General features: G+C 34.1%; 1 protein-coding gene across 1 annotated transcript in view; it reads left to right on the forward strand.

The window, feature by feature from the left end:
- Cndp2 (Cytosolic non-specific dipeptidase 2) overlaps nt 1-23,082 on the forward strand; it is a 327,834-nt gene that overhangs the window by 163,009 nt on the left and 141,743 nt on the right. Inside the window, exons 8-10 of the mRNA XM_090414788.1 lie at nt 1,806-1,819; nt 7,204-7,231; nt 8,369-8,461. Of these exons, the coding sequence (XP_090270914.1) occupies nt 1,806-1,819; nt 7,204-7,231; nt 8,369-8,461 (135 nt within the window). The remainder of the gene's footprint in view (nt 1-1,805; nt 1,820-7,203; nt 7,232-8,368; nt 8,462-23,082) is intronic.

Here is a 23,082-nt window from a genome sequence, read left to right on the forward strand (position 1 = left end):
AATCTCATTGACTATGTTATTGTTGATAGTGATGTTTTCTCCCTGGTGCAGGACACCGAAGTGTGCAGAGGATTTGAAATTGGAAGTGATCACTATTTAGTCTTGAGCAGGATAAAATTTAATTTCATATTGAAAAGAAGAACATGCAAGAAAGTTTTAAAGTTAATAAAAGTTGAGCAGTTCTCAACTAAAATACACAAAGATTATTGAAGAGAAAATGAAAGAGTTTGAGAACAACAACCAAACCTTGGAGATTCAGTGGCAAGCCTTGAAGAAAACACTGATTTATTCAGCCAGAATGGCATGTGGTGAGGTTGTCTGCAGGATAGAAAAATCAAAACTCCATGGTGGACACAGGAAATTAGAGGCAGTGAAGGAAAAGAAGAAAGCATATCAAAAGTGTCTGGCAAATAAGTCAGTTTGTGCCCTTAGAGAATACAGAGACAAATGTAAGATAGCTAAACAAAAGTCATTTGAGGATTTGGCATGAACATAGAAAATAAATATCAAGAAGGTGGTAAGATATTCTGGTGGTTGTTGAAGAAGCTTAGAAATGGAGGAAAGAGTGCTGTAAATGGAGTTAGAGATGATAAAGGCGACATGAAAACGGGAGAAAAAGATATCCTTGAAATATGGAGCAATTACTTTGAAAATTTGCTAAATGAAACAAGCAGTGATAGTACAGTGGTAAAAAACATTAAACAGGCATACAGTCTGGAATAGATATCTATACTTGAAGTAGAAAAAGCCATCAAAGGCTTGAAATGTGGAAAGGCAGCAGGAGTAGATGATATTCGACCAGAAATGCTGAAGTATGGTGGTATAAAAGTCTTAGTTGTTGCATTGCATAGATCAGAAAGATGTATGCAGTGCAACCACTGTATAGATCTTTCTGAGGGACGAATTCCCGATGGTTGGAGTAGAGCTCTCATAGTACCCATATATAAAAAGGGAAATAAAACTGAATGTGAGAATAACAGAGGTATTTCTCTACTGAGTGTTCCTGGCTATATTTATGCAAGTATACTTGAGAAACGGTTGAGAATTGTGGAAGAAAAGGTTGGTGAAGAACAAGCTGGATTCAGGCCAAATAGCGGTTGTCAGGATCAGATCTTCACTTTACGACAAATAGTTGCGAAAGCATGGGAATATAACAAAGATCTATATTTAAGTTTTGTCGATCTGGAAAAGGCATATGACAAGGTGCCAAGAGAGAAGCTATTCAATATGCTACAGTTATATGCTGTCAATGGGGCATTATATCAAGCAATACTTACTCTTTATTTGAGTTGTAAGTCAGCAGTTAGAATTGAAGGAAGTACAGGAAGATAGTTTAATATTAAATTTGGTGTGAAACAAGGATGTACATTATCCCTTCTGTTATTCATTATCTATATGGATCACATTATGAAGGAAAGTGGTATTAAACATGATATCAAAATTGGAATTGTTAATGTCAGCTCTTTGCTTTATGCGAATGATGTTATACTTCTAAATGAATCCGCTACAAGTCCGCAAGATTTCCTGACTAAATCGAATAACTGTTGTAATAGATATGGTATGAAGGTCAGCAATAAAAAGACAAAGACAATAAAAATAGGTAGAATCGTTGAACATGTCAACTGTGTATTGAATGGGAACCTGTGGAACAAGTAAAACATTTCAGCTACTTAGGCACGATTTTTAGTGAAGATGGTAAATTAAATATGGAAATAGACAACAGAATCATCAAAGCTGGTATTGTAGGAATTCGATTAATAAATTCATATGGAATAAGAGAGAAATTAGTCTGAACACTGAATTAGCTGTATACAAGACAGTGTTGAAACCAGTTTTAACTTATGGATCTGAGAGCTGTGTCCGAAGTAAAATACTTGACCAAAGACTAGAGACCGCAGATATGAGAGTTCTGAGAAAGATTAGAGGTGTGAACAGATGGCATCAATGGCAATAGCATATTAAAAACAAAGCGATTAGGAAAGAACTTGACATTGTCAGCATCCAGGAATGTGTTATCAGAGCTAATCTCAGGTGGTATGGTCACTTAAATAGAATGGGCAAGGAAGATTAGCAAAACAAGTGTTCTCTGCCTGATTTGCAGGAAAATGACCCAGAGGATGACCAAGATATAGGTGGATTGACACTGTGCAAAGTGCCTTAAATGATAGAAATATAGGTTCTGATGATGTTGTAGTCTTGACAACTAACAGACTTGTTTGGTGGATAACTGTGGATAGGAAGTTAGTAATGATGTAAATTTTTCCTGTAGTACTACCATATCCTGTACACCCCTTGAGGGTACATGGCAGGAATTTGATGATGATAAATTATGAAATAAATATATAGTATAAAATTATAAAAATTGCAAATTGTACGTAAACTTTATCGCACATAATGCATAAATGTTTTAGGCGAAATAAAATAAAGTGCATATTTTAATCTTTCATAGCACTATGATATGAGGATCAGTTAATAAACATTGGTTTGTCATGTAATCACCTGATGCATTTCTACAGAATAGTAGAGTAATTCTATCTTTGGAAACTTTGACTCCAGAAGCTGATCTTTCATTTTTCGAAATATTGGTGGGTTTTTGCATTCCCCCCTAATATGACCTGGATTCATCCATCATTGAACACCTGGTCTGCACTATAAGTGTTTATAAACTTTGAGAGCTTTTTGTTTAATAAGATTTCACTCCAAAGGAATTTTCTTTCGAGTGCAATCTTCTATTCATATCACTAGAGATTTCTCCATTTTTCGTATTAGAATATCGCATACATGAGTAACGTGCTTTGCACTTTTTGTTGACCCAGTAATAACACTTTCTCAGATTTCATGTTCATTTTGTTTGATTATTTGAATTATTGATTCATTTAATTTCAAAGTCCTTGCAACAACTCCTTGTTTTTCTCCATTTTTCAACCAATCCACGATTTAAAATTTTTCTTCGAGAGAGGTGAATTTTCTTTTCAATGTTAGTTTTTCCCTTTCCTTGCAGTTTGTGGCCATTACTATAAAAATAAATTTTTTACATAAAAAAAGCATTATATATTAATTATGAAACTCACCAGATAATAAAGTGCTCAGCTTGAGATTAACACACTTCTGATTTTTAATGTATTTTTCTGGCAGAAAACTCTTCGTTTTTGAAGACAAAAATTTTAATAATAAACACTTTATATGGTGAACAACTGACGTACATGCATGCTAAAACATATTTCCAGTAACATAAATTCGCTACTTATAACTACATGTGGGATACTGGCAGACACAAATTTAACGAAGATAAAATTTGATTTTCAAGTCGCATGGTGATAATTATGTGAAAAGATAAGGGGTTACTATAATTTATAGACTGTGTTTTTATGAAAACTGCATTGTATAAGTACCACGTTGAACAAGGGTTACAATTTGTAGTCCGTGTTATATCGAAACCGCGTTGTATAAGTACTGCGTTATAAGAGGGTTACCTGCAATTCTTTGAGATATTTTATCCAACTTTTGCAATATGCCCTGTAAACTTCAACTCTTTGTCTACCATTATCCCGAAGTCCCTAGCCTCATCAATTTCCTGCAAATCAAGACCATCAATATGATACACCATATGCAACCTTTTCAACCTGAAGTGCATAACCTTACATTTTGCAACATTAAATTGACAATCATTATCCTTTGTGCACAATGCCAATTTATTTAAATCATCCTGCAGGATAATACATCACATTTATCAGCTATTGCTCTCCCCTGTTTTGCATCATCATCATCAGCAAACGACTGAATATTTCCTCTTAAATTCTCCTTGTCATAGATATAGAAATTAAAGAGCAGTGACCCTAGTACCAAATCCTGAGGTACTCCACTAGTCACAATTATTCTTCTATATTCTACTCCACCATATACTACTCTGTGGTGTCTGTCCATTAGCCACCCCTATTCATTCTATTAGCATGATATCCATTCCCATTTGTTCCAGTTTTGTAATAGTTTTCCATGTGGCATTCTGTCCTGGCAAAGTTGAGCAGTATCATGGTGTAGCCTTTACCTTTATGTAATTCTGCTGTCACTTTATTATAAAATATGAATAAGTTACTAAGACAGGAGCTACCCTTTACAAAGCCTTTTTTTTTTTTTTTTTTGAGATCTTTATGTTCCTATTGTTGGATCCTACTTCGTCTTAACCTATACTTTGGATCTGATATTCAGTTATTACGATGTTCTTAACTAGGTGATAGGTTGCAAGTTGATTTCTAATTCATATATAGAGAAAATTTATATTTATTGACTGCGCCACTCTATATTTGAATTAGTTCAAGAACTGAAGAAAAACCAACTCTCAACTATTTCTCCTTTATATGTTGTTATTAATATATACTGGCCGAGTATATTTAACTTACTTAATTCACCCGCTTTGGTTCGAATATTTTATGAATGGTGCAGTAAAAGAGATTCAGGCAAAATACAACTTTAGATTAACAAAACAAACATTTAATTTTAGAATCACAAATTTTACACTTAAGATCAAATCACTAAATAAGTTATTATAAACACTTCAGCCTTTCTGATAATACAGTCATACAAACTCAGACAATGGTAAATCTGTTATCTGTAATACAGTCTTCTCACAGTTCCTTAAGTTCCAAATACAATAAAATTGCAGTAACACCTCTTCACAAGCAAACACTTTTAAATCTACACTTCAGCTAATCTCCGCAATAGTTACTGTTAATATAAGGAAATTCTAGGATGAAACTCACACATATCTCTGTATAGGAATATTAATGGTTGGAATATTCTTACCGATAATCTTCTTTCTTCATCTCCTTATACGCAAACACTTTTTATAACTGTAAACACTTTAAACAATAAACGGCACTCATTAAAATAAATCTTCTAAGCAATAACTGAATTAATTAATGGTTACAATACACATAATCAAACGTTCTTGCACAGATCAAAACGCTTGTACTACATTTGACATCACTTAACTAATTCAGTGTTTTACTAACAACTCTTGTACTGAGGTAACACACAATAATTCCTTAACTTGAAGTTTTATATGCACAGTTGTCCATTCCTCTGGCATTCAATTAATCCTTTAGGCACTATAATTCTAAACAGCTATCCTTAAACTTCAACTTTACAGCCTCTACTTATTCTCTAGTTACTCCGTGCTATGCTTCAAGTTTCCATGTGTCCTTGAAAGGTCGGCCCTGAAATTAAATCTCAACTCAAGTATCACTAGTCTATCAGTAGTCACTTAGCTATCTTCCATAGCTTTATTTGTTATTCCGAAACTTATAAGCTAACCGCTTCTCGACTAGTAGACTTTAATTAGCTGCGTGAGTGACTCGCCGACTCGCTATTATCGCACTCTGATTTACTGAATCAATTTCCTTTTTGATTCCTTCTCTGATTCCAACCAAATGCCAGTCTCAATCCTCTCTCCCTATATTTTCAGCGTTCTTCCTTTTTATATCCCCTCTTCCCGCCTAAATTGTTCTTGTGCTCTCTTTAACTCAAATCCTTCTTAGTAAACTTTCAACATTCTCCCACACACTCTGTTCCAAACTCGTGCAAGCTATCTAACATACGTTTCCATGACAACAAAACAAAACATAATAAAATTGAGGTATTGCATAACGCTAAACCTCTACAAGTAGGAACAAATAAAGGATATTTACATTTCAATTAATGCGCAGTTAAAATATCAAATACAAATTCTTATAGTAATATAGCAAAAAATAAAATAAACTTAATATTTTAATACAGAGTTTTTATTACTATTAATACATATATCCTTGATTAAATAATTAAATATCAAATAAAGTTAAAGGTAGTTATATGAATATTAAATTATAAACAAGTGATTTACATTAATTATTAATTACAAGTCTAGCCTTTGTAATGGAAGGTCATGTTGGATTCTGAAGCAAATAATTACTTAAATCTCTATATATTCAGAATCCAACAATATTCATCCACTTAATTCCAACTTGGTTTATCCCCCTGACTTTCATTATGTAGTTTGATACTGCTGCTACTGAAGCATTCTCTGACCATTTGCCATGTATTACTGACATTCTTTCCTTGTTGCTTCTTGCATGACACTGTTCCAAGATGACTTGTTTCTCATAATCACCAGTCTTATAGTTGAATATAAACTCCTTCTTGACAAAGAATTCCACATGTTTGGCAACTTCCCAGAACAAGACCACATAATCGCTCTGCTCTGTTGGAGGCAGAGTGTCCACATTGGTTATGGACTTCACTGTACTGTTCCATAGTTAAGGTCCATAGATGAGTGATGTTGGCAAGATATGCTGTGGAATGAGAATTGGTAAAATCCACATTGGTGGTCACTAATTAACTGGTGGGCTTCTAGTTAGTGAAGGAGTTGATTTATAACTTTCTCCATTATTTTCAGTGGAACTGAGGAGAGTGTGCAATGGGACAGTAGTTGGATAGCTAGCTTTTATCTCCTTTCTATGGGATTGGCTGGATATAGGCTTGTTTCCATGCTGAGGGGGATGGATGCCAGATGAATATGCATGATTTCAAAAATGGTGCAGGATGTGAGTGCTTAGGATGCAAGTTTTAACCACCATTGCAGGATATCAGTACCAGAAGACTTGTTGGTATTCAAGCTTTTAAAGAGTTCTGGTTTTTTTTTTGACAAAAGATGAAGAGGCAATTGGTGAGAGCAGTTCTTGGTAATTGGGAGGTACTTTGCCTTGAGCATTGAATGCCTGATTTGAAAGAAACGAATGATACCAGGTCAGTCTTGTCTTTGGATGTTACAATGGTACCATATGGATATAAGTGGGGGGCATGGCAAATGCACCCAATGGCCTTAGCAAGGGACCAGAAGGCTTGACTGCCATTTGTGCAGGAGGAAAGTTTTTTTGTACTTGGTTCTTTCTACTCAGATTTAGATTGGTTGATGGTCTTTTTGCATTGTATGTTGTCTTGTAGGCCGAACAGGATGCTGGAGTTTTGGTTTCCAATAATTTTTAGTATGCAGAATTCTTTTGTTCTGCTGCTTTAGTACACTTGTTGAAAAATTAGAGTTTGGATAGTCATCTGGGCTTGTGGGTGAAATTGGGGATGAAGGCTTTCATTCCAGTAAGAATCACTTATTTGGTTGGAGTAGTATCTAGATCTGAAATGCAAAAGAAGACTTGGATAAGTCTGTATCTTAAGACTACTGGTTAAGATGTGATCAAGGGTGTTGTGGAGAGCATTATCAAGTGTTCTGCTGGATAGTTTGTGAAAGATTGTTACTGACAGAATATCTCAGCATCTCTGCCAGCTTGATTAATGGTATTCTATGTTGTGAATGTTTGGGTATTTGGACTGTAGATGATCAAGCTTCCTAGACAGATAGGGAAAAACATGTTAGTCATGAGAATTTGAAGAGTGACAAATGGGTAACTGAATGGGACGAGGAATTTTATACCACAATATATCATAAATAGAGGATCAACATTTGTCATTCTTTAGCATTTAATGTTAGACTTCACAAATGCACAGATCTCCTTACCCCCTCACTCATAGTGCAGGGATATGTGCAGAGTGTAGTTAAGAAAGTTAAAATGGACAGTAGAGGTTGATCTTGCTAGTGTAGTTCAGTTCAGTATTAATCAGTAAATGGTCGTGCACGTTGTTTAAATTAGTATTGAAACCACAAATGTTTTATTTCATCTTTGTCCTTGGCATTCTGCTCACCTGTGGTACTAACTACTCATGTATGAACTACTAATAAACTACTTATGTATGGCTATTAAAAAATAAAAAATAAAACTTATCCTATATTAATGCTGGAAAATTTCTGAAAAGTCATAATATTCCTAAAATTATTTAAAGTTGGAAAGAGAAATTAAGCTATTTTTGGCAATGGAGCAATCCTTTATTGTAACTAGGTTAAAAAGTTAAAATTAAACGAGGTTTTTAATTAAAGGATAAGTAAAATTTAAAATTTTTGAAAGTAAAGGATGGTAAAAAGGTTTTTAATTAAAGGATAAGTAAAATTTAAAATTTTTGAAAGAAAGGATGGTAAAAACTTGTCTTGGATCTGATCAAATCTTGTGTCAATTACAATTAAGTCATGAGCACAAGATACTGACAACTGAGTGAAAAAAAACTTATGCTTTTTCTCTTCTACCTTTATTCAAAACAACTTTTTTTCACTTTAATGTACATCATCAACTGAACTCACCACTCAGGTAAAGATGCTTTGTTTTACTCATTTCATAAATGATCAAGTCTTATGGGATAACTCTAATTATATTTGTAGTGAATGCTATATAATGATTTATTTCAAAATTCACAGTACTAATTTGGACCTTCATTAGTTATTTTCTGCTTATATAATTTTTTCTTTTAGGGGAATATGTTACTTTTTTATTGAAGTGGAATGTGCCTCTAAAGATCTCCATTCTGGTGTTTTTGGTGGTTCAGTGTGAGTATAATTTATTAGTATTACTACTAGATTAGAAATCATCAATGGATGACAGATAAATTATTATTGGTGAAGTTGAGAGTTTTTCCACTTGGTTATAATATAAATTAAAGATGCCAAGAAATTATATTCTTGATGTTTAATCCTTTATCCAAGTGTAAGCAAACAAAGTTGCCCAGTCGTGAAGTAACTTCACGACTGGGCAACTTGTATGTAGAGGCCAATGACATGCCTCAGTATCCCATAATGCAAAGCACGTATCCTTACAGACATGTATAATGCTATGCATTATGGGAAGGGTCACTGTCCAGACTGGTTTGGACCTTTGAGGTCTCTTGAGTGGGAGCCAGAGCCCACAAATGATACCAGTCCTTATAGTCCTTATAAGGACTGGCTTAAAGGGGCGAAGCAAGAATGCTTTTCATCTTCCCCGTTATCTGTAGAGGACAGTGTAGGGATAAGGTGTTATTGAGCTATTAAAGCTCTGATCATGGCAAGAGGGTAACAGCAATATAGCCGAGCCTCAGTTAGAACTTCGTTGGCTACAGCATTGCCATCCATTACCCTCCAAGGGTCTAGTCTTTTTCTATATCTGAAATCTTTTTTCCCTCTGTCAATGATACCAGTGTTGAAGTAATGCAGAAGTCATATTTCCATATACAAGTAGCCAAAAGATGTCACACCTTATTACTAAAATACCCTGGATTAGAGATAGATGTTGAAAGTTTTTCCACTTGGTTATAATATAAATTAAAGATGCCAAGAAATTATGTTCTTGGTTTAAACTCACCAACTGGCCATGACATTTATAGACTTCCAGCTAAATCTGAATATGATTCTGTAACATCTATTGAATAACATGGATAAGAAGTGCAATTTGGTCTCACTATTTCATCCACCTTGGCCAATGGGGATGTTAATCATTTATCCAAATGTAAGCAAACAAAGCTTGTTAATGACTTCACATCACTTCCTGTGTGTGAAGTCGCAGTGAATTAAGTCATTAGTCTCTATATATAAGTTGCCCAGTTATGAAGTTACTTCATGACTGTTTGCTTACATTTGGATAAAGGATTAAATCAAGAACATAATTTCTTGGCATCTTTAATTGGGAAAAAATTTAAAGTGGGAAAAACTTTCAACGTCTATTTCTAACCCAGAGTATTTTAGTAATAAGTTGTGACACCTTTTGGCTACTTGTATATCGAAATATGACTTTTGCATTGCTTCAACTTTGATATCACTTGTGGGTCTGGCTCCCACTGATGAGACTTCAATAAAAGTCAAAACCAGTCTGGATAGTGACCCTTCCCATAATGCATAGTATTATACATATCTGTAAGGATATGTGCTTTGCATTATGATGTGAAGTCATTATCTTCTATATATGAGTTTGCCAGTCGTGAAGTTACTACGTGTACAAACTTTGTGTACTTACACTTGAATAAAGGATTAATTTATATTATTGGTGAAAGAAACACACACACACACACACACACACACACCTAAAATTACACTTGAATTTTTTTAAATAGGTTAATATCAGGTAGCAGACAACTTTGTTATCTAATGCTTCAGTCTATCATTTGTATGAAATTAAGTGACAATTCCATGCAAGAACAAATCAAATTGTGAATGTCTTATGCTGTTGATATTTTGCTAATTTAACAATCATATTCAGAGCACAAAATGACTTGTCCAAAAAAAAGCACAAGGCATAACAATCAATTCATAATGCACTTGAAGGATTTAGGCCAATTATGGCTTGTTCTGAACTCGGCAAGTTTCTTCAGTGTGATGACGTAGCCTTTTCCTGACATTTAAGTACTACACTTACATCAGGTTCTAAATGTAGTACTTTTTTTGAATGGTATTTGCATTATTTTAATGTGGCCCATCCAACTGTGTTTATATTTCTTTATTTTCTCTGTTGCTGTTATTTCATTTTGACTGCTATTAATCTTTGCTTGTTTTTGGTTTTTCTGATATTATCAGAAAAACTAAAATATTATTATTCTGAAAATTAAAGGATTCCTTTAATGTGATTATGAATCATTTAATGCCCCCCCCCTTTTTTTTTCTATTTCATTTTATTTCATTTAAATATATGTTAAATAGTAGTAGATTGGAGACTTCCATGTCTGACTCCTTGGTTCTTCTCTCCAAGGTGATAGTTCAGAGTTATATACATATAGATTTTGGTTAATATATACTCATTGGGGTTGGAACATTTTGTCTCAGTGTAACTGGATCAGCCACTTAGCTGACCAAGTTACGTGAGTTTTCATCTTAATAGTTAAAAAGACTGAGCAACAAATCATTTATTCAAATTACAATAACAAAATATGTATATATTTAAATTTTCCTCCTCATCAATAGAGAACTGTTGTCTTTCAATGTAATTGTATTAAAACAAAATACACAACACATTAGAAAATATTTTATATTTAAACATTTAATTTATATATCATGTCATTTTCATCAACACATCCAGCCATCTATTGCTTTAAAATCATCATGATCTAGCTTCTCTGACTTATTTTTTAACATTGGACCTTTTTTTTCTTTTTTTTTTTTCCTTGTTAAACTAATTTCTAATTCTTCTATTATTGTAATTTTATCCTTTCCATTATTTCATTGCTAGTCTTTCTTTCATTTTTATTCAGAATTATCAGCCCACAATTGGTATTGTTTCATATATATCATCCTGTAATTAACAGGAAACAAATCTGTTCCATAATAGTCTTCACTATTAGCCCCCTCACTAATATAGCTCTTTGGTATTCTTTCATATTTTAATATCTAACCGTGTGATACATAATTAATTTGCTGATATGTATCCCCAAGAGTGTTCAGGTTACTGTGACAGCACTACATGAATAAGTTTACATTATTATTAATCTCATATCAGCAGTTTTCCCCCAAATTGGTATATTACATGAAAGACCTCCAATATTGTCATATCTAACATTACGTGCTTCTAAAGCACTACTGATTGAATCAGTCCACCCAGACAGTTCCTCTGGGTCTGTTTAATTCCATCTTGTATCAAATGCCTCTTTTGCTAATCTTTCTTAACCCATTCTATTTAAGTAGCTATACCACCTTAGATTAACTCTGCTAACACATTCATGACTGCTAGTAATGTCAGGTTCCTTTCTATTCTAATATCTTCATTTTTAATATGATTCTGCCATTGATGCCATCGGGTCACTCTCGTAATTTTTCTCAGAACCCTCATATCTTTGGTCTCTATTCTTTGATCAAATGCTTTATTTCTAACCCATCTCTCAGATCCGTAACTTAAAACTGGTTTGAGCATTGTCTTGTATACTGCTAGTTTGGTGTTTTGGCTAATTTCTCTGTCTCCATATAAATTTATTCAACTGGCTCTCCACCATACCAGCTTTGCTAATTCTGTTGTCTATATCCAGATTTAACCAGCCATCTAAACTAATAACTGTGCCTAAATAGCTAAAATCTTTTACTTGTTCTATAGGATTGCCATTCAGAGTGCAGCTGAAGTTTTCTATGCTCCTGCCTATTTTCATAGTTTTTGTATTTTTATTGATGATTTTCATGCCAAATCTATTTTCAAATGCCAAATCTATTATCAGCTGCTATTCAGTTTAGTTAGTGAATCTTGGTGACTTGCACTAGATGTGTTTAGGAGTACAATATCATCTGCATAAAGCAAAGAGGCTAACTTTGACGTCTCCAATTCTAATATCTGTCTTGATGCCACTTTTTTTCATAATGTGATCTGTATAGATGATGAATAGGATTGGAGATAATGTGCATCCTCTTGTCTTAACTCTGATTTTACATCAAACCATCTTCTTTTATTTCCTTCAATTCTGACTGATAACTTAAATATAGACTATATATTGCTCTGTATAATGTTATTCACCCTCATATAATTGTGATGTTTTGAAAAGCTTTCCTTTGGGCACCATGTCGTATGCCTTTTCCAGATGTACAGAACTTAGCACAGATCCTTGTCATACTCTCACAATTTCTTAACTTTTGTCTTTAAGTGAAAATCTGATCTTGTCAACCTCTATTTGACCTGAACCCAGCTTGTTCTTCAAGTTTCTCTTCCATAATCTTTCCCAACCTCTTTTCAAGTATATCTGCATAAACTCGACTCTACTCCAATCGTTGAGAATTTGACCTTCTGACCATGCCCTCTGAATTGTGCAGCTTTGCTAATTCTATTCTGCTTTGCTAATGCTTATGAAGGTATAAAACTTCTTCATAAGCATTTCTGATCAAATATCATCTACTCCAGCTGCCTGACTGGTGACTTAAATATAGACTGTTTTGCTCTGTATAATGTTCCCTTTTCACATTTCAAGTTTATGACAGCTTTTTATATCTCAAGTATTGATATGTACTCTTCTTTGCATTCCTGTTATACATTAAAATCTTTATTCTGATTTTTAATTTCATCATTCCATTTTTTATTTTATTTTAATAATTTTTTTGAGTCTTTCCTAGACTCATTATTATTATTATTATAATTGCGCCCTCCATGGAGTCTGCAGACTAATCATGGTAGGTTCATTCAACTGACAACATATTTATCATACTGCATCTCAAAATCCTTAACGTCCTTGCATTAACAACACATTCACGTAATGCATTCCATTCACTTGATAGTTCTCCATGTAAAAAAATCTACTCCTCACTTCACCATACCCTTACATGACTTCCAGGGATGATTTCTAGTTTTTCTCCTCTTGCCTTCTACTCTTTTTATAACCTCATCTGGATTAATCTGATAAAATCCTCACTAACTTAAATGTCTCTATTATATCATCTCTTTTTCCTCCTATCCACCAAACTCTGTAATCCATAATTTTTAAACCTCTCTCCATAGCTAGCAGTCCCAAAGTGCTGATATTGTCATTGGCCTCTGGACACTCACAATTGTCTCCACATCACAATGTAAACCAGGTGACAAGATTTGAGCAGAATAGTCCAAGTGGAGTCTGACCAGTGCTTTATGCATTTTGAACAACCACTTCCTTATCCCTACATGTTAGAGTACTTCTAATCATAGCAGCACTAGCAATATGCCCTCTAAACTTCACTCTTTCTATTTTCTTACAATATGACACTGTTCAATATAGTACACATCCTTATGTGTTTCAATAAGAAAATAACATTAGAAGGCATATTTAAATAAAGTATAATACCAAATAAACTCGTGTAAAATATTTCATTAGTATAATTTTTGCCTAAGTATCAAAGGCATCTTTTGTACAAAGCTATTCGAATAATAACTGACAATTCCAAAAAACACCACCCGAGTAGCTAGTGTTAGATAACTAAAACAGGTCATTAAATTTCCTAACTTATTAAAAATATACACACACACGCACAATAAAAATAAATAAAATGAAATAAAAATATGCCTTTGATACTCTAGCGAAACTTATACCAATAAAATAATATTTTAACATGTTCATTGCCAATCACACGATATCGTGATGCGAGTTCTCACCAAACAACTGATCATGCGTTATCGCGTGGACGTCGCTATCAAGTAAAAAAAAATTTGGCCACGAAATTCCAATTTTCAGCTTGGCAATGAACATGTTAAATGAGTTTATTCTGGTATTATACTTTATTTAAATACACATCCTTATATTTCTGGACTCCAAAATGCAACACCTTGCATTTACTAATATTAAAACTGCAACCCCACTACTAAAAGTCTATTCAAATCTTCCCGATGAGAATTTACATCAGCAGTGCTACTTATAATTCTCCCCAACTTTGCATCATCAGCAAACAACTGAAGATCCCCAGTCAGTTCACATGATATATCATTTACAAACAAGCTAAACAGCAGGGGGTCCAAGAAGAGAACCCTGGGCATGCCACTGGTTACCCTGCTTTTTTCAGACACTGCTCCATCATACACAACTTGCGGGTATCATTCACAGCCAATCTCTGATCCACCTAATCAATGTACTATCTATTTTCATCATCTGTACACCAACTTATTATAAATTTGTACACTTATTATAAGTTGTTATAAGTTGTACACCAACTTATCATAAATTAAAGATACAAAGAAATTATATACAGGTATACCTCAGTTAACATTACCTCTGGTAACGAAGCCTCGATATAACGAAGTCTGCAATTTTAAGCCCCATTTTCCATAAAAATATTAAAATTTTAAGATCAATGCCTGGCAATCATCTGATTGGCGAACTGCAGTGACTCACATGTACTCCCAAGCTGTGGGCGTGTCTGTTTTATCAGTTTTGCATGTCATCCGCGTTAATTTAGTCGTTGCTTACACTATAGGGTGTGTTTCAGTGCGATGCATTGCAATAAATGACGTATGTTCTCTGATAGCATTATTGTCGATTTTGTGAATATTAATTGATATTTTGTTTTTCTACCAATTTAGAAAGTAAATTAAACATTGTACAACGTGTTGAAAGGAGTGAAAGAAAATCCGATGTGGCACATTCTTTAGGATTAGTGCAGTCAACTTTAACAACCATACTTAGTCAATCAGAAAAAATAGAACAGTCTGCTCAGAATTGTGCAGATGTTACAGCAGCAAAATTAACTTGCTAAAGGAGTCCAATTTTAGAAAAAGCGGAGAAAATGTTAAGTTTGTGGATAAATGAGACATATCACAACATCATATCCCCTTAACTCAAATGGTGATTCAAGAAAAAGCATTTTTGTTTAATCACCTGAAATCTAAACAAACTAAAGAAATTGCGGAAAATTTTGTGGCTTCTCGTTGGTTTGAGAAATCTCAAATACAGGCCAGAATTCATTATTATTATTATTATTCAGGCCTCCATGGAGTCAAAAGATTCATCATGGGAGGTCCTTCCTAAGAAACGAAGTCTATCAAGACTGATCAAATACATAATTTTAAATTAAAATTGTTATCAGTTTACCATTCAGAAAATCCGCGAGCGTTTAAAAGGTAACATAAAAAAAATTTACCTGTAATATGGAAAGCTAATAAAAATGCGTGAATTACCAAGGAGTTATTTACTGATTGGTTTGTTAACCATTTTTGTCCAGAAGTGAAACGGTATTGCCAAAGAAATAATTTTGAAGAAAAAACTATTTTGTTGTTGGACAACATTCCTTTGACAGGAATGTGTGTTAGACACATGCATTCCTCAAAGTTGTCTTTCTTCCATCAAACACAACTTCCATGATTCAACCGATGGATCAGGGAGTAATAGCAACATTTAAAAGCTTATTATCTGCATGGTACATTAAGCAATTTAATTGAACTAGAAGATTAAGAGGCAAATGTCAATTAAAAATTTTTGGAAAAACTACACCATGAAGGATGCAATTGAAAACATTAAGAACTCTTGGAAAGAAGTCACTCAGAAATGCTTAAATGGAGTTTGGTTCAAATTATGGCCAGAAGTTGTACTAGAAGAAGAAGAAAATAACATTCAAGAGATTAGAAATGAAGTTATCCAGATGGCTCAATCAATAGGTATCAAAAATGTGACAAAGAGGATGTAAGAAATTTATTAAATGCAGAAGATGATGGTTTTTCAATGGAAGATTTAGAAAAACTTGTTAGCAACGAAGCCAAAGAAAATGAAGAAAATGAAAGAAGTTCCTACCGAAAAAGTGTTAGCAACCAAAGATTTAAAAAGGTTCTTTAATGACATTGAAAATGTTATAAATTTTTTCAGTGAAAATGATCCTGATTTAGGAAGAAGTGTTATTAAGCAATCAGTATTGAATGCAATAAATCCATATAGGCAATTGTTAAATGAAGAGAAAAAAAGCATAAACAGTCAACTTTAGATTCGTATTTTAAGATGTGATTTTATCTTTGTTTGGTATGTAATATTGACTTTTTTTTTTAATAAATCGTTTATTTTTTTCAAAAAAAAAAGTCTTTTGTTTTCTTTATGTACAAATGTATCCCTATTATGGCTATAGTATTTTTACCTCTGAGAAAGAAGTTTCGCTTAAAGTAATTTCGTGGAATGCATCCTCTTCCTTAATCGAGGTATACCTGTACTTGGTTTAACCCTTTATCCAAGTGTAAGCAAACAAAGTTTGCACCTGAAATATTTTCAGGACTGGGGCAACTCATATAAGAAGCTAATGACTTCACATCACCAATCCAGAGTAATTTAGTAATAAGGTGTGACACCTTTTGGCAACTCGTATAGAAAAATATGACTTCTGCATCTCTGGATCTGATTCCCACTGAAGAGACCTCAATAAAGGTCGAAACTGGTCTGGGTAGTGACCTTTCCTATAATGCATAGCATTATACATGTCTGTAAGGATATGTGCTTTGTATTATGGGATACTAAGGCAAGTGATGTGAAGTTATTAGCTTCTTATACGAGTTGCCCCAGTCCTAAAAATACTTCACGCACAAACTTTGTTTGCTTACACTTGGATATAGGATTAAACCAAGTATATATAATTTCTTGGTATCTTTAATTTATAGTATAACCAAGTGAAAAACTTCCATCACCAACTTATGTTGTAATCTATCAGATGCTTTTGCAAAGTCTAAGAATATCATTGTATATGATTCTTCCTTATCTAACACACTTGTTATCCTAGTAAATTGCTAAAACAGGACCTACAAATCCATGCTGACCATCATAAAGAATGCTATGTCCATCAGCTCAATCCTGTATTCAATTTCTAACCAATCTCTCCAATTCCTTGACCACATCTGGTCAAGGAATTGGAGAGATTGGTTAGAAATTGATATTTAATAAAGACTTGCAGTGGGAATCCTACCCACTGCAAGTCTTTATTAAATAACCAGGTCAAGGGCATAGCCAACTGGTGTGCACATTATGTAAGATTCCTGGAAGATTCCTAGAAGAAAAGATCGTCTCACCCCATCAACACCTGATACACCTTGGATTCTTACACTTCCAATTCTCCTAATACTTGCCTCCCTTCTATATATTGCACCACGTCATTTATATACCGGTATGATATATGCTGATAAAGTGCTTGTTCAATAATTCCACTATATCCTTTGCAGCTGTTATTCTGCTTCCATGACTATTCACTAGCATCAACCTGCCATAATTATTCTCTCTCTTGCTTGCCATATAGCAGAAAAATTCCCTTGCTGACCCTGGCTGACCAGCCAGTCTCCTCTCATACTGCACCTTTTCTTTCTTTATGATGTTCGTCACTTTTCCAGCCTGCCATTTATACTCTTCATCGATCTGATCATCACCATTTGTCTTGTACATCCTCCATAGTATTTTCTTTTCCAGCACAGCTTGCTTGATTTCACTGTTTATCCATTTCACTCCTATTCTATTTTCTCGCTTAACCCTTAGTATGCAGTTATACAGTGGTATCTCGCTAATCCGAATCTCTTTAGTCCAAACCCTCCAGTAATCCGAACTGCGGTTTGAAAGAAAAAAAAAGTTTTATTTATTATTTTTATTATATTTATTATATATTATTATTTTGTGTACTATTATTTTGCCTCCAAACTGTACTCTATTGTTGCAACCAATGGATCAGAACATAATCCAATCCATTAAATTAAAAGATCGTAAAGACCTGCTTTTAAATGTAATTTCCCAAAATTATGACGTTACCACATCAATAAAAAATATAAATTTGAAGGATGTAGCATTCTCAATTGATGTTGCTTGGGATTCCTTAAACCTGAAGCAATTCGAGTATCATGAAAAACTGTGGCCTTCTAGAATTTACGAAGATAACTACGGTGATACACAAAAAAGCAGAAATTCAAAACGTGCATAATTTGGCTAAAAATATAAATCCAAATTTCACAAACAGATGTTACGGAATGGATTACAGGTAGAACCGAAAGTGAATTCGAAATCAAATCAGATGTTTAAATTACAAATATGATGCTACAGAATGAATTAGATGACGATAAAGAATTCAAAGAAAAAAAAGTTAAACATGAAGAGGCAGTTGACAGTTTTAATATGTCTATAGAATGGGCTAATCAGAATGATACGCCATTCCACAAAGTTTTATTGATAATGCAGCTCCGAGAAGAAGCATTCGAAAAAAGTTTAGCTTCCAAGAAGCGAAAGAAAATCAGTGACTTTTTTTACAGAGAAATTTAAAAAAAAACTTTTTTGTGTTATTTTGTGAAACTTTGTTTTGTGCGTTGTATAGAAGAAAGTGATATTTTTTACGCAAATTAAGTTATGTACTGAACTATGTAATTTTATTAAATCAAGATCCTCAACAATAAAGATATATACAAACTAAATTTTTTACTAAAATAAACTTAAGTTGCTTTTTAAGTTTTACATTACAGTACAGTAGCTTTTTTTTCTGAGTTACTTCATTTATTTCCAGAATTAAATTGATGTACCATTAGAATCAGATTACTTTTGTCTTAAACGCTACTTATTGTTATCTCTTGGGCGAAAATTCACTAATCCGAACGAGCACGGTTTTTATTCGTTCGGATTAGCGAGATAGATACTACTGTACATTGCTTTTGTCTGATACTGTCTTGTGAGTTTCTATGCATTGTCACCATCTTTTCTGCTCAACTCATGCTAACTGACTCAACCATCTATTCTGCTCAACTCATGCTAACTGACTCAACCATCTGTTCTGCTCAACTCATACTAAAAAACTATGTTAACTGACTATAGAGCTTACTATGATCACTCACATATATATCCATGTTTTCCAGTAGCCTTTTCTTGTTTCATCACTTCCCAAACAAGCACCTCATGATCACTCTCGCCAACCAGTCAACACCTCATTAACAACTACATCTTGTGAAGTTATCACCAAATCCAAAACATTAAAGCCTTTAGTTGCTTCAATCACATGCTGCTTAAGATACTTCTCTCAGAAATTCCACAAACTCGCTCTCCTTGTTTTCATTCACTATCTCCTCCTTCCAGTCTATATTCCTGTAATTAAAGTCATCAGATCACCTTTTTACATACCCAACTAATTTGCCTAAACATTTCACAATCGGTATTCTCTGTATTCCCTGGCCTATAACAGCATCCTATCAGATATACTAACCTTTTTATTTCAACTTCACACCACACAGATTCAAAATCTGTGCACTATCAATTTCCTCACTATGTCGAACAATTCCTCTGCAATCATTAACAGCACTCCCCCTTCCCTTTCACATTTATATTCTTGGAAATTTTATATCCTATTTCTATTCCCGACATCTATGTTTAGCATTATTTTTATATTATTCCATTCTATTTCTTCTGCTTCAGTCTATTTTATATAATTATTGGTTAGTTTTTTGCTCATATAACTGCTCTGTATTTGTCTTAATAATCTAGTTTGGGTTGTTTCATATTTTCTTTGCTTGTTCATTAATAGTAGCCTTTTAGGTGGTAACCATATCTTAGTAAGGATCTGAACAGTGTATATTTCTTAGGATCTATGTATTCTAATATCTAAACAAGTAAGTAGAGGAAACAATTCTAATTTTAAGATAAAATTTGAAAACTGAAGCAGTGTCGATATTATCATCATCAACAACAACAACCATGGGTCCAGTGTCCATAGGTTTCTGCTGCCATCTTGATATGATTTTTCCACTGCATTCTATTTTGTGCAAGATGACTCAGTTTGTGTATAGAGTTTCCACACCATTTGACGATGTCATCGCCCCATTCACTGTTTGGTCTGCCTCTTTTGTTCTTTCCTTCAATCATTCCAAACCGCAACGTTTTTAATTTTCTCTCATCATTCATTCTACATATATGGCCAAATAGATGTAGTTTCCTTTTGATTATTTTCTGGATCAGGTTTTCTTTTGGTTGTATTTGTCTGTAGATTTCCTCATTGTTCACTTTCTGTATCCAGCTTATTCTCAAGATCTTTCTATAGCACTTCCTCTCAAATGCCAATATCCTCCTTTCAGATTCTCTCAGGAGTACCCAAGGCCTCACATCCATAGAGCATGCTGCTGAAGATGCAGGTTTCTACAATGTGCAGTTTAGTTTGCATCTTTATAGCTCGGCTCTTCCATATTTTGTCCATGGCTTTTAATATAGTTGTTGCTCTGGCTATTCTAATTTTTATCTCTTTTTTGGAGTCCAAGTCATGCATCATGTGGCATCCAAGATATGTGAAATGTTCCACATTTTCCAGTTGAAATCTGTCTATCATAACTCTGTTCAGTAACTCCTGTTGTCCAAATATCATTGTTTTAGTTTTTTCAAAGTTGACATCTAGTCCATATCTTTTTCCTTCTGTGTATAGTGTTTGCAATGTCTGTTCCAGCCTTGCTGCGTCTTCTTCAATTAGGACGATGTCATCTGCAAAGCAGAAGTAGTTTATTCTCATTCCATTTATTGAAATGCTTCCACCTTCTTTAATCTTATCCAGTGTTATACCCTGATAAGTTGGAATATTAAAGTTTCATCTTATCAGTGTATAACAGAGCGAACACCCAATAAGAAACATTAAAATATGCTTGGTATCTGGGTATGAGTAGTTTTGAATACAATAATAAGAAAAGAAAGGAAAGAATTGTAAAGTAATGAGATGTTATTTACTTGTATAAAAGAAAGGAATATGTAAGAAAAGTGTGCAAATATGTGTATAATTTAATACTGAAAATACTGAATTAAGGTCATCATTATCTTTAGGGTGAATTAACCCTTATTGTGAATATACATGCAAGAACCAGACCAACATAATCCTGGTAAACGTAAGATCGAAGTTCGGGGGCAAAGCAGACAGTTACCCCAAGTGGTCTCGTGCTTGCGGAATGTGCTTAGAAGTGGCGGGAGACAATCGCACAGTACGATGTCGAGCACACGTGACGGCATATTCTATGTGCCGTGTGAACGGCCAAAGTTATAATGATGGCCGTTAGGGAGGAAGTATAAAAGGGTTAGAACTTTTATACTTCTTCCCCTTCTCTCTTGTATCCTGTGTTTGCCTTGCGGTCGTTAGGAGCTCTGGGTGTAGGTCCATCGCTGGCATGCGATCGGACGGGCTTTCAACAGGAAATCTAATCCCGTGATACTGCAGCAGGCTATGCCGCTTGGAACATCTAGGAATGTACATGTCCGAAGTGCTATGATAATGGAAGTCAAAGATATGATCACGTTCAGACATCGATGATCGGAAAGAAAGCAACAAAGGAATATAGATAAGTAGACAATTTATTATTTGATATGTGTGAGAATCCAGAAATCAATATTGTGTACAACTTTAATGAAAAGAGACTCAGAGATAGCAGTTAAGAGAGAGTGCATGAGAAAGGACTTGTTTGTTGTAGAAAACTATGAGGACAGACGCTGTATGAATCTGAATATTATGTGTATTTAAGAATGTTTAAACAGGATTTGATCTATAGAGTAAAAGTTGACTGAGATTGTAAAGATATAGATTAAAGTGCAAGAGATATGTTATGTGTAGAGTAATTTAGGTAGATTGAATTTTCATTGGGTTTTATGTAGAAGGTATAAGAGTTGTCAGATATGATTTGTTCCTTAGCTAGATTTTGAATGGAACCTTTTATTTTGTATTGTTAGCAGTATGCACATTATGCTAAATAAACCTTTATTCTTTTACCAATTTTGTCTCTTTATGGAATTCGATGTACCACTTGTAAAGTTAATTAAGAATGTGGGCAGGAGATTTTGGAACACAATTCACAGTCATGATTGCATATCTTGTGTTATTTTTGTTCACTTTTTACCAACCTCTTGATTAACATTCTAATTAATCTAAGAGTCCTAAGTGGCACAGCAGAAATAAATAACTTTTCTTAGAACTTAAAGAGAGGTTGATAACGAAGAGTCTGCCACATAGGTTTTGGCTCGACCCTCGGGCTATTCCTTTTTGACCCAGAGATTCCACATGCCACACAGATAGGCAAGACTTCAAGGAAATCAAAAGATATAAAAATTTATAAGAATGGGGCACAACACAACAATGGCGCAGCCGGTAGGATGTGACTTACATAATTGAATCAAGAAAATATGTAAAGTTACAGTAAATAGGTTTCGAATTCCATTCAGAAAACTTTGAAAATTTTGTTAGAAAAGTTGATAATAAGTAATTCTGTTAAACGTGGGTAGCAAGCATGTCCATCCCAAATAGCACTACAGGGATGAATGACAATGAGTTTTTCAGGTGTATAAATCCGCAGCAAGTGTTTCCTCAACTTTCGGGGGAGGAAACAGATGACGTGATCGCATTTTTTATTTATATAGAGGAACTGTGAAAGGCTGGAGGATGGACAGACTTTCAGCTACTGGAAAGGCAAAAACCTTCCTGTACTCCTTGAATTTAAGAAATTAGTACCTCCTTGAATTTGGAGTACTCCAAATTCAAGGAGGTACTAATTTCTTAAATTTTCTAAATTGAGAAGTTTGGGGCCTAATTTGTGGAAGCTCCAGAAATGTATTCAGAAAGATAGGGAGAGTGTTTCTGACTTTCAGAATTAATTGCTAACGGTGGCCAGTGCTTTAAGTGTCTCAGGTGAGGAAAGACCTCATCTGGACTGGGCTGTCTTCCAGCAATTCAGGCAAGGAGTGAGACAGGAATTGAGGGAAACTGCCTTCAACAGAAGAGTGACTAATTTGGATGAGTGCTACAGTGCAGTTAAGAAACGGGAG

Source organism: Typopeltis vanoorti, chromosome 25 (assembly GCF_054136105.1).
Source record: "Typopeltis vanoorti isolate ZY-2024b chromosome 25, IOZ_Tvanoo_1.0, whole genome shotgun sequence".
NCBI classification, from domain to species: Eukaryota; Metazoa; Arthropoda; class Arachnida; order Uropygi; family Thelyphonidae; genus Typopeltis; species Typopeltis vanoorti.